The 13,270-nt window shown below is 40.4% G+C and overlaps 2 protein-coding genes across 5 annotated transcripts in view; one reads left to right on the forward strand and one right to left on the reverse strand.

Moving 5' to 3' along the window:
- Positions 1-4,333, reverse strand: part of SLC25A40 (solute carrier family 25 member 40) — a 43,835-nt gene extending 39,502 nt beyond the window's left edge. For all 3 annotated transcript variants that reach the window (XM_023736062.1, XM_023736061.1, XM_023736059.1), the window contains exon 1: positions 4,158-4,333. The gene's annotated coding sequence lies outside the window, so the exon portion shown is untranslated. The remainder of the gene's footprint in view (positions 1-4,157) is intronic.
- A 365-nt stretch (positions 4,334-4,698) lies between these two features.
- Positions 4,699-13,270, forward strand: part of DBF4 (DBF4-CDC7 kinase regulatory subunit) — a 24,488-nt gene continuing 15,916 nt past the window's right edge. For both annotated transcript variants that reach the window (XM_004381497.2, XM_023736066.1), the window contains exons 1-2: positions 4,699-4,907; positions 6,001-6,176. In XM_004381497.2, the coding sequence (XP_004381554.1) occupies positions 4,862-4,907; positions 6,001-6,176 (222 nt within the window). In that variant the 5' untranslated portion in view covers positions 4,699-4,861. The remainder of the gene's footprint in view (positions 4,908-6,000; positions 6,177-13,270) is intronic.

Below are 13,270 nucleotides of genomic sequence, written 5' to 3' on the forward strand. Positions count from 1 at the left end.
GAAGAACACCAAAGACACAAGGAAAGTAGTAGCCCAAGAGACAGAAAGGGCCACATAAACCAGAGACTTCATCAGCCTGAGACCAGAAGAACTCAGTGGTGCCCGGCTACCACCAATGACCGCCCCGACAGGGAACACAACCGAGAGTCCCTGATGCAGCAGCAGATAGATGGGGTGCAGAACTCAAATTCTAGTAAGAAGATCAGACTTAATGGTCTGAGACTAGAGGAATCCCGGAAAGCATGGCCCCTGGATTCTCTATCAGCCCAGAACTAAAACAATTTCCGAAGCCAACTCTTTAGAGGGATTGGACTGGACTGTGGGACATTAAGTGATACTCGTGAGGAGTGTGCCTCTTAGCTCAAGTAGATATAAGAGACCAAAGGGGCAGCTTCTGTCTGGAAGCAAGATGGGAAGGCAGAGAAGGTTATGAGCTGGATGAATGGACATGGGGAATCAGGTGCGGAAAGGAGGAGTGTGCGGTCGCAGAATGGGGTGAGCAATTAGGGTCACATAACAATATATGTATAAAATTTTGTATGCGAGACTAACTTGAAATGTAAACTTCATTTAAATCCCAACAATTAAAAAAAAAAAAAGGAGATTTGTTTGTTTGTCAGGTGCCACTGAGTCATTTTCAATTCACAGTGACCCCGTATGACAGAGTAGAACTACCCCACAAGGTTTTCTTGGCTGTAATCTTTATGGAAGCAGATCACCAGATCTTTTTCCTGCAGAGCCAGTGGGTGGGTTCGAACCACCAACCTTTAGGTTACTAGCTGAGTGCTTAACCATTTGAGCCAGCAGGGCTCTTTGAGAAATTCATACTGCAGTGTTAAGGGCTGAAATGTTTTAACAGCGGTAATTTACTTCAGAAAAAAATAAAGCAAATATACTAGAGTGTTAACAATTTTTAAAATCTAGGCGATATGTACATTTTCACTGTTCTGCATTTTTCTGTATATATGAATATTTGCATTTTTTTTAAATTCCTAAAATTTACACAGTCTTCACGTATAGCAATGTACATTCATTTATATCTATGAAGTTCTTTTAAGTGGAAAAATAACAAACATATGCTAGAATATAGTGCTTAAAAAGCACAGTGCTTTATGTTGACACCCATCCCGGCACAGCTGGCAACTTGAATATATTCACCTGAAATTAAAGCTAGAAAAAGGGATTTAACTATTTACAGCAATTTAACAATTTACAGCAATTCTTTAGAATATAAGGGGGGAAAAAGCCAGAAATCTAGATGTAACTTTTTAGAATAAAAAAGTAAGGTTACTGGACTTTTTATTATTTTATAATATCCAAACCTAAACCCACCACCACTGAGTTGATGATCTTATAACATATATTATTTTAGAAAATAAGTTATATAAATCATAACATGTATCTAATTATAATGAGATCTGAAAAATGAGTCTCCTTTTCATTTTATCCAAAGAATAATGTGGAAAAATTGACAACATAACCAAAGACTTGGGGGCTGATGAAGAAAAACTGAAAAAAATCTTAGTAGATTGCCTAGAACTCATAATGTAGTCTCCACTGCTCTAAATTCCCTACAGTTCTGTCAACATACTTATCTTTCTTCTTTCCATCTTTCCATTCTTCTATGTGCAAGGCACTGTCCCTTCATCAGAGAGCACACAGTCTAGTCGGAGAGACCATTCTAGCATTAATATTCTTTTGGCTCTCCTGTAACCTCAGAATATGAAATGGAAAACAAATCACTCCTCATAAAGAAATGTTCTACAAGAATACACTCCTCCTTCAACAACTCTCTGAGAAATTCCTCTTTTCTATGCCTTTTCTCCATTCCATAACCTACTTACCGGTTGCCATTGAGTTTACTACAAATCAGAACGATCATACACGACAGAGTAGAACCCTATAGGACAGTCTTTTCTTCTTGAATGTATACCCTTCATCTGAAGGACACTTTTGATTGTACATTTTCAAAATAAACTTTAACATAAACCTTATACTTTTACCAACAGACTAAATTATTGATATGCTGCGTAAGAAGATTTCTACCCTCATTGGCCAAGTCTAAAAGAATTGGATTCTAAAAGTAATATTTCTCAAAATTAACTTCAGGTTACAGTCTAGAAGTTTATTAACACTATCTAGTAAGGCAGACGTTCCACTTATGCATATCTTGGCATTATCACCTAGAGTGCAGTCAAGGGTGTGCTAAAAGCATAGGGTACAACTATGTTACTATCATTTCCCGTTACAGTAAATAAGTTAGGTAACTCATCTTTCACTAGAACATAAACTAGGCTTCCTTTTTTTTCCTTACATAGGGATATGCTTAATTAAATCTTTCCCACATCCCCTAAATCTTCCAAAGATCCAACCTTTCTTTCCCATTACTATACTTCTCTACCTTGACAATTTTTTTTAAGAGAGTACACTGTCTCACTTCAAGCCCATCAGTCTTAGCTAGGCCCCACCTTCACCATCTACTGAAATTGTCACTGAGGAAACCAATAACATCTTAAACACCAAAGTCAAAGGCCTACATATCAAGCAATGGAGGGGATGGAGTGGAGTTCACCAGCATGATAGCACTTATTGAGCTCTTAACTCTGTGCTAGGCATTGTACTAATTAAGCTTTCTAAAACGATTCATTTGATCTTCACAACAATTCTGAGAAGCATTATTACCCCCTTTTCACAGACTAAAATTAAGACTCAAAATTACCTAAGGCTATACAGTTAGTGAAGCCTGTATGATTTCAATATTTGCAATTCTCTGCGGCTTCTGAAAATAAGTTTTGGTCCCAGTTGTCCGGCCTTTTCTCCATCTCTTTCACTATGTCATCATCCTCTGCACATCACCACTTCCCTTCTTACTTCACATGCTCTTCTGGACAATTTAATGTCCTCCCACAGTTTCAACTAAATTCTATATTATTGTTTGTCAACGTTTTAAAAATTTTGATAGACATAAAAATCTTGTGATTTTTCTGTAGTGATTTGAAAACTGGTTTTTTCCAAGTAAAAAAATATAATATTGAATGTTTGTTCAAATTAACCTCCTCCCGCCTCTCAACATCTGATAACCTCTTATGCATTACCCCCTGATGAGAATCAGTGATCAATCTGTATGTCTTTGAAATCAGTCTCTCAATCAATCTTTTTGTCCCTCTCTCTCTAGCCCAGACCTCTCTCTCTCCTGAGTTACAGACAAATATTTCCAACTGTCTACTTTCATGATTATCTCCCCAGGCCCTTCAACCTAAACCTGTTCAAAACAAAACTCTCATTTCCCTCAGCAAACCTTATCCATTTCTTGTGTTCTCCATTTTGGCCAACGGTATCAGTCTATCCTGGTCTATGTTTTAAGGTACCAACTTGCAAAACGATGGTATTGGCTCCCTTTAACTTTCTTGAGCCGCTAAGTAACAATCAACCATTAAACAGTGAGTGACTATTGTGGCCAAGAGTTATTAAGGAACGTAAAGTAGTATAATATACCATCCTGGTCCTCCTTAGGAAGTTTACAAGCAGAAACATACTACCCCCCAATTGTGTGTGCGTGTGTGAGAAGCATTTTCCCATTTACAAAGCACCCTTTCACAAACATTTTAATTCTTACCACAAACCTACTATTCCTGTTCTACAAACGAGAAAACTAAGACTCATAGTGATTAGGTAATTTAACCAAAGTCTCATTACCAAAAGCTGGTAAATGGTCGGTTGAGAACCCAAAACCCTGGACTTGAGATTTCAAATTATACTCCCTTTCCATTATTGCTGACATAAATTTACACAAAATAAAACGAAAACAGAAACCTGCGCACAGTAGACGTCCAAAGAGCAGGCCACACAGTCATGCGCCAAATGGCACAAATCAACCTGAACTCGCTCTGGGGCTGCGTTCCCGACAGGGCTGGGGGCCGCCTGGCCGGGCCCTCGTGCCCACACCCCTCTCATCCGAGGAAGTCCCTCCGCAGCCTGTCCCTATGTCGGCGGGCTCAGAGGCGACTGCGGGAAAACCACGCTCTGCAACGCGAAGCGCACAGAGCAGGGGCTGCCGCCGCCTGACCCAGGCCTCGGCCCCAGGCTAAGTCCCGGATCGACCGCAGCCACTGAACGGCCAGCCTCCCGGACATCCGACCGGTGGAAAATAAGCGTACCTGGTGGGAGAGGCGGCTGGAGGGAAGGCGATCCCGGCAACTCTAAAAAGTGGGAATGACCCTGGTGGCAGCCTGGGCAGGCCTCTAGCGCTAACTGCATCCACTAGGATTGGTCAATACGCAGCCACCAGCAGTACAGAAGGCTGCGCCAGGATCTGGAGCTGCCGGCAGACACATGCGGCGCCTGCGGCACACAGGATATCGCAATGGGGGACGGGAGGGGGCGGAGACGAAACCCGTGGGGGCGGGGCGCGCGGCGCAAGGGGGCAGGCAAGAGGGCGGGGCGCGCGGTGCGAGGAAGAGGGCCGGAGGAGGCCGGCACTAGGGGAGCGGACGCGCGGCGCGAGAACGCGGGCACGACAGGGGCGGGGCAAGAGGAGACAGGCACCTGGGGGCGGGGCGCGGGCGCAGCGTGTGGGAGGGCGGGGTGCGCGTATCGGCGCCGCGGCTGCGTGACGCGTTTTCAAATCTTCAACCGCTGCAGCCCACTGGCTTGTGCTTCGCCCCTTCCTCCTCCGCGCCTTGTAGCGGGATCCGGCCCCGGAAACTCGGCCAGCAGACGCGGCATCTCCAGTGGTTGGTGGCTGCTGACCGCGGAACGGAAGAAGGAGCGGGCCTATTACAGGACCGGTGGAGCCGTGTTTTCGCGGCCGCCCGGCGCGACACCATCTCCGGACCCAGCATGTAGATGCCGGGCGGCTGCCATGAACTCCGGAGCCATGAGGATCCACAGCAAAGGACATTTCCAGGGTACGAAGCCCCTCCTCCGCCCGCAGGCCATTTAATCTTCTTTCTTCTTACGTCCACCGTGTATTCCTCAGTTTTCCTGTCGGGTCCACCGCTTTTCTTTTCCCCCTTTTGCGTCCTTCCTGTCTTCTGTGGAGACGTGGCCTGAAGGAAGGCTCCCTTCAAGGTTTTGCCTCAGAAAGGGACCGGGGCCCGGCCTGGCGCCCTCCATGCTCAGCAGGCCCCAGATTCCAGGTCTGCGGTTGTGAAACTAGAGAACAATGTGCGGACCTGAGAACTCGCCGGGCTACTGCGCTGCCTCCCTCCTGGCCCTCGCACAGATGCTGAGACTCGGCTCAGGCTCTTTGAAGCTGCAGACTCGATCTTCAATCTAAAGACAGATGTGCTTGTGGCTTTTCACTTCATGAAAAGATTGGGTGATTGTGGGTGGATTTTTGGTCTTATTGTTAAGCTTATTTTCCTTCACTCATAAAGTTAAGGGAAAGTATTTCAAGCACATTGTTTCCAACATTATGGACAAATAGGAAACAAACGCAAATTTCTATTTTCCATCACTGCTTTGGTGAAACATTCCAGCCCCTAAGTTTTTCTTTTTTAATATATATATGGCAGCCTCCAATTTATGAACAGATTGTGTTCTAAAAGTTAATTTTTAAAGCATTTTCTTGAATCTCAGGTTTGTTTTCAATGGAAATAATGAAGCGAATGGTGATTGGTTCTTCCAGTGAACCTCAATAGTTCGTAATATACAATCTGTATATGAAACTAAGACTTGAGTAGTCATGAACCCTAGAGGACTAAGTCATTCTGGGTAACAGAAGTTTTCTGCATAACTGTTTAGTATTTTAAACACAAGTTTTGAGTGTTCAGCAGAACAGCAGATGCTCAGTAAATATTTGTTGCATGAATACCCCAATGGAGTTCACATTCTAAGTAGGAAAAGCTTTGTAAAAGATTTTGTATAATTCTGTGCCTTACTGAAAAAAAAAGAGTATTTCCTGCTGATCCAGGCTCTTCAGTAAGAATAATTATTTAATAATAGAACATTTTATTTTTGTGTAAAATATGGTCTAATTCTAAACATTTTTAATAACAGGTGGGATCCAAGTCAATAATGAAAAAAACAGACCATCTCTGAAATCTCTGAAAACTGACAACAACAAACTAGAAAAATCCAAATACAAGCCACTTTGGGGGAAAGTATTTTACCTTGACTTACCTTCTGTCTCAATATCTGAAAAACTGCAAAAAGACATTAAGGATCTAGGAGGGGTAAGTCAAAACCACACATTTTGACAAAAGAAAAAATTTGTAACTAGTACTTTTCAAATGTAATATACAGCCGTTAAGATCTTCACTTTTGAAAACTTGTAACCATCTATCAGCCCAAGCTTAAAATTTTTATCAGTTTCTTGTTATTGCTGAAGAAAAAAAACATTTGTTTTAACCTTTTGTAGCCTGACAAAACTTTAAGATCTTTGTAATTTGTAGTCTAGTGTAAAGTTCCCAAATTTTGAGAAAGGAGACTCCCTTATCCTGATGGAACCACTGATTATTGTCTTATTGTAATGTTGGGGTGCCCTCCAGATGACAAGAACTCCTTGATTATGTTTATTGGGGAGCCACATAAATTTGTGTGGTGTAGTGTAAGAGTAAGGATATTACTACAGGACATGGAAGACTAGTTCAAACCAGTGTTAAAATTGCTTTTGAGGGATATTGTCTCAACAGAGTGAATGTCACTAAGGGAACAATTTTGAATTAAGAATCTGAAAAACCTACTTCTTTCCTACATTGCCCATTGATTAGATGATTGTTGTTGTTAGCTGCTGTTGAGTCGATTTTCAGCTCATAGCAACTCCGCATGACAGAAGAGAACTGCCCCCTATATAGAGTTTTCTAGGCTGTAATCTTTATGGGAGCAACCTTTCAGTTAGTAGCTGAGTGCTTAACCATTGTACCACTAGGGCTCCTTGATTAGATGATTAGGAAATTATAAAACCTGAGCAAAATTCTGAGAATTTTCTTAGGATAAAGGTTAATACTGGGTGAATTTTAGTAAGTGAGGCTATTGTGATCTTATTATTTCTTAAGTCTTCTTGTTTAAAAGGTTTCTTTCTGCTGGACTGAGTTTCTCAAGGTCTGCATCTTTGAATAAATATTTCTGAATAGATTCTTTCATTCCCAGACTAGAAATTTTCAGCAGAATATGTAACAGGTTTTCTGGAATTTTGTGTTGATGTGATATTTTACTTACGTATCTTTGAAAATTAGTACTTTTTTGCTCTCTGTTTTGTTAAACTGAAACATTGTCACACGTTTGTTTGATAATATCATGTATCATGACCATATGTCTGCATTCCTAAAGGTCATGTTTTATAAGCCTGCCACCATATTTATTATACCACCTATCAAGAGTGTCTTAATGTGTTGAGGACCTTAGACATTTTAGAAATGAAGTACTGACGTCCAGAGAAGTTAAATGACTGGCCCAATCACAGCATGATTAATCTCCTAATTCCCAAACTAACATACCACTGCTCCATTCTGTTCCTTTAGCAATTAATGCCTACAAAGTAGCTATATGATATAGTTTGACAGATTTTTCAAAAATGATGAGTTACCCATTAATCCTTCTTGTCTAAATTAGTGATTTTTAGACTTGTGTTTTTAGCAGTGGAACCCTCCAAACAAAACTGTATTCAGAAGTCCAAAGTGTAAAGCTGGAAAAAAGGGGAACTGCTCTGGTGAAAGAGCAGTACAGAGACTGGAGTCAGGGACCAGCTGCCCCTGCTGCTTTCTCTGTCTCTCCTCCCAACCCCACAGCAGTTCCTAAGGCCCTTCTGAAAAACAAATTTTGAAATTACTTGTCTTAGATAATAGTTGAGGGACCTTTTTAAAAATATATTTCAGATCTTTATCCTAAAATGGTTTGAAATAGACCAGTGAATTTAAGGGAACATATTAAGGGCATAAGTTTCCAAGTTTTCCTGCAAAGCTGTGTATTTTCAACTGAATTTGATTTATAAGCTTTATTGCTAAATTTCTCTTTTTTTAAACATTTTTTATCGATTTCTGACACCCCCCACATTATCTTTCTGATAATTCAATGATGTACATTCTCTACCTGGTTCCTATTTTCTGCCTCTAGCACATTAACTTTTCTATCACTAAGACATTGCCATGAAGATCTCCTATATGAACTACAAAGAAACTTTTATCTCTAGATACTAAGAGTATTAGGATTCAATTTTAAGAAATATGAATTTATTTAGATATTCCTTGAAATGGTTATATGTTTAAATATTACTTAGGATTGCTTAAGATTTTTATCCTTTTTATAATTTATCTTCAGAGAATTACTAGTATTGCCTTTTTGTTTAATTGGCCATTTTATATATTTGTTTTCTCTGGTATTAAATAGGAACCCGCGTGGTGCAGTGGTTAAGAGCTCCGTTGCTAACTGAAAGGTCAGCAGTTCAAATCCACCAGCCACCCCCTTGGGAACCCTACGGGGCAGTTCTGCTCTGTCCCATAGGGTTGCTATGAGTCAGAATCAACTCCAGTGGCAGAGGGTTCGGTTTTTTGGTTTTTAATCTGAAGAGTACACATCTGACAAACCCAACTACTGAGAGCACAGCAGTGACTTGTGAAATAATGGGGAAATATCTTTGAATAGTGGCAAGGAAAATAGCAGTTATCACAAAATGACAAGAAACAGCTGCAAACATCCATTAATAATCGGAATGTGGAATGTACAAAGTATGAATCTAGGAAAATTGGAAATTGCTAAAAATGAAATGGAATGCATAAACATCGATATCCTAGGCATTTGCGAGCTGAAATGGACTAGTATTGGACATTTTGAATCAGACAGTCATATGGTTTGCTATGCTAGGAAAGACATATTGAAGGGGAATGGCATTGCATTTATTGTCAGAAAGAAAATTTCAGGATCTACTTTTTTTTTGAACATGTATATTCTTTTTTTTTTCCTTTTAATTGTGCTTTAGGTGAAAGTTTACAGCTCAAGTTAGTTTCTCATACAAACATTTATACACACATTGTTGTGTGACCTTAGCTGCCATTCCTATAATGTGACCGCACATTTCTCCTTTCCACTCGGATTTCCTGTGTCCATTAAACCAGCTTCTATCCCCTTCTGCCTTCTCATCTCACCTCCAGACAGAAGCTGCCCATCTAGTCTCGTGTATCTACTTGAACAAAGAAGCATACTATTCATGAGTATCATTTTACGTCTTATATAGTCCAGTGTATTCTTTGTCTAAAGAGTTGGCTCCGGGAATGGTTTTAGTTCTGGGCTAATAGAGTCCAGGGGCTGTGTCCTCTGGGGTTCCTCCAGTCTCAGTCAGTCCATCCAGTCTGGTCTTTTTACTAGAATTTGAGTTCTGCACCCCACTTTTCTCCTGTTCTGTCAGGGACTCTGTCGTATTCCCTGTCAGGGCGGTCATTGGTGGTAGCCGGGCACCACTGAGTTCTTCTGGTCTCAGGCTGATGGAGTCTCTGGGTAATGTGGCCCCTTTTGTCTCTTGGGTTAGTATTTTCCTTGTGTCTTTGGTGTTCTTCATTCTTCTTTGCTCCAGGTGGGTTGGGACCAATTGATGCATCTTACATGGCCGCTTGCTAGCTTTTAAGACCCCAGACGCCACTCACCAAAGTAGAACGCAGAACATTTTCTTAATGTTGCTATGCCACTTGACCCAGATGTCCCCAGAAACCATGGTCCCCAGACTCCGCCCCTGCTACACTGTCCTTCGAAGTGTTTGGTCATGTTTAGGAAATTTCTTAGCTTTTGGTTTAGTCCAGTGGTGCTGACTTCCCCAGTACTGTACGTTGTCCTTCCCTTCACCCAAGATAATTCTTGTCTACCTATCTAGTTAGTGAATTTCTCTCTCCCTCCTTCCCCACCCTCCTAACCATCAAAGAGTGTTTTATTCTGTGTTTAAACCTTTTCTTGAGTTCTTATAATAGTGGTCTCATACAGTATTTGTCCTTTTGTGACTGACTGTTTTCACTCAGCATAATGTCTTCCAGATTCATCCACGTTGTGAGATGTTTCGCGGATTCCTCATTGTTCTTTATCATTGTGTAGTATTCCGTTGTGTGTATGTACCATACTTTGTTTATCCATTTGTCCATTGATGGGCACCTAGGTTGTTTCCATCTTTTTGCTATTGTGAACAAGTGCTGCAATGAACATGGGTGTGCACATACCTATTCGTGTGACGGCTCTTATTTCTCTAGGATATATTCCAAGGAGTGGGATTGCTGGATTGTATGGTACTTTTATTTCTAGCTTTAAGTAAGCACCAAATCGATTTCCAAAGTGGTTGTACCATTTTACATTCCCACCAACAGTGTATAAGTGTTCCAGTCTCTCCACAACTTCTCCAGCATTTATTATTTTGTGTTTTTTGGGTTAATGCTAGCCTTGTTGGGGTGAGATGGTATCTCATTGTAGTTTTGATTTGCATTTCTCTGATGGTTAATGATCGTGAGCATTTCTTCATGTATCTGTTAGCTGCCTGAATGTCTTCTTTGGTGAAATGCCTGTTCATATCCTTTGCCCATTTTTTAATTGGATTATGTGTCTTTTTGTGGTTGAAGTTCTGCAGTATTTTGTAGGTTTTAGGGATTAGACCCGGATCGGATATGTTGTAGCCAAAATTTTTTTCGCAGTCTTTAGGTTGTCTTTTTACTCTTTTGGTGAAGTCTTTTGATAAGCATGAGTGTTTGATTTTTAGGAGCTCCAGTTATCTAGTTTCTCTTCTGGTGTTTGTGCATTGTTAGTAATGTTTTGTATTATGCCATGTATTAAGGCTCCTAGAATTGTCCCTATTTTTTTTCCATGATCTTTATCGTTTTAGATTTTATACTTAGGTCTTTGATCCATTTTGAGTTAGTTTTTGTGCATGGTGTGAGGTATGGGTTTTTTTGAGTTTTTTGTATATCCAGTTATGCCAGCACTGTTTGTTAAAGAGACTGTCTTTTCCCCATTTAACAGACTTTGGGCCTTTGTCACATAACAGCTGGTCATAGGTGGATGAATTTACATCTGGATTCTCAATTCTGTTCCATTGGTCTTTATATCTGTTGTATCAGTACCATCCTGTTTTGACTACCATGGCAGTATAATAGGTTCTAAAATCAGGCAGTGTCAGGCCTCCCACTTTGTTCTTCTTCAGTAATATTTTACTTATCCGGGGCCTCTTCCCTTTCCATATGAAGTTGGTGATTTATTCTCCATCTCATTAAAAATGTCGTTGGAATTTGGATCAGGATTGCATTGTATCTCTAGATTGCTTTGGGTAAAACTGACATTTTCACAATGTTGAGTCTTCCTATCCATGAGCAAGCTATGTTTTTGCACTTATAGGTCTCTTTTAGTTTCTTGCAGTAGTGTCTTGTAGTTTTCTCTGTATAGGTCTTTTACGTCTCTGGTTAGATTTATTCCTAAGTATTTTATCTTCTTGGAGGCTATAGTAAATTGTATTGATTCGGTGATTTCCTCTTTGAAGTTCTCTGTTGGTGTAGACGAATCCAACTGTCAAGCTCTATTTTAAGTGCAGGGCTGTCCGTGATAGAATAATATCCATACTGGAAGACCAGTTAATATGAATTTTATTCAAATTTACCCACCAACCATTAAGGCCAAAGATGAAGAAATTGAAGATTTTACCAGCTTCTGCAGTCTGAAATTGATTGAACATGCACTCAGGATGCATTGATAATTACTGTTGACTGGAATGCAAAAGTTGGAAACAAAGAAGGATCTGTAGTTGGAAGATGTGGCCTTGGTGATAGAAAAGATGCTGGAGATCCTGTGATAGAATTTTGAAAGACCAACGACTTCTTTACCGCAGATACCTTTTTCAACAACATAAATGGCGACTATACACGTGGACCGCGCCAGATGGAATACACAGTAATCAAATTGACTACATCTGTGGAAAGAGACAGTGGAAATGTTCAGTATCATCACTCAGAAGAAGGCCAGGGCTGACTGTGGGACAGACCATCAATTGCTCATATGCAAGTTCAAACTGAAGTTGAAGAAAATTAAAGTAAGTCCACAAGAGCAAACGTACCACCTTGTGTATATCCCCCCTGTATTTAGAGACCATCACGAGAATAGATTTATTGCATTGAATACTAATGACCGAAGACCAGACGAGTTGGTGAAATGACATCAAGGACGACATACATGAAGAAAGCAAGAAGTCATTAAAAAGACAGGAAAGAAAGAAAAGACCAAAATAGATTATCAGAAGACATGCTGAAAGTTGCTCGTGAACGTTAAGTAGCTAAAGTAAAGAGAAGAAATGATGACGTCAAAGAGCTGAACAAAAGATTTCAAAGGGTGGCTAGAGAAAACAAAGTATTATAATGAAATGTGCAAAGACCTAGAGTTAGAAAAACAAAAGGGAAGAACACACTCTGCATTTCCCAAGCTGAAAGAACTGAATAAAAATTCAAGTCTCGAGTTGCAGTATTGAAGGATTCTACGTGGCAAATATTAAATGATGCAGGAACCATCGAAAGAAGATGGAAAGAATACACAGAGTCACTAGGCCAAAAAGAATTGTTCTCTTTCAACCATTTCGGGGGTAGCATATGATCAGGAACTGCTGGTACTGAAGGAAGAGGTCCAAGCTTCACTGAAGGCATTGGTGAAAAACAAGGATCCAGGAATTGATGAAATACCAACTGAGATGTTTGAGCAAACAAATCCAGCACTGGAAGTGCTTACTTGTCTATGCCAAGAAATTTGGAAGACAGCTACCTGACCAACTGACTGGAAGAGATCCATATTTATGCTTATTCCAAAAAAAAGTGATCCAAGCAAATGTGGAAATTACTGAACAATATCATTAATATCATACACAAGTAAAATTTTGCTGAAGATCATTCAAAAGAGACTGCAGCAGTACATCGATTGGGAATTGCCAGAAATTCAAGGAGGATTCAGAAGAGGACGTGGAACCAGAGATATCATTGCTGATGTCAGATGGATCCTGGCTGAAAGCAAAGTATACCAGAAAGATGTTTATCTGTGTTTTATTGACTATGCAAAGTTATTCAACTGTGTGGATCATAACAAATTGTGGATAACATTACAAAGAATAGGAATTCCAGAACAGTTAATTGTGCTTATGCAGCACCTGTACATAGATCAAGAGGCAGTCATTCGAACAGAATAAAGGGATAGTGTGTGGTTTAAAGTCAGGAAAGGTGTGCATCAGGGTTGTATCCTTTCACCATACCTAACTCCATCTGTATGCTGAGCAAATAATCTGAGAAGCTGGACTATATGAAGAAGAACTGGGCATCAGGATTGGAGGAAG

The sequence above is a fragment of the Trichechus manatus genome, unplaced genomic scaffold (assembly GCF_000243295.1).
Source record: "Trichechus manatus latirostris isolate Lorelei unplaced genomic scaffold, TriManLat1.0 scaffold00085, whole genome shotgun sequence".
NCBI classification, from domain to species: domain Eukaryota; kingdom Metazoa; phylum Chordata; class Mammalia; order Sirenia; family Trichechidae; genus Trichechus; species Trichechus manatus.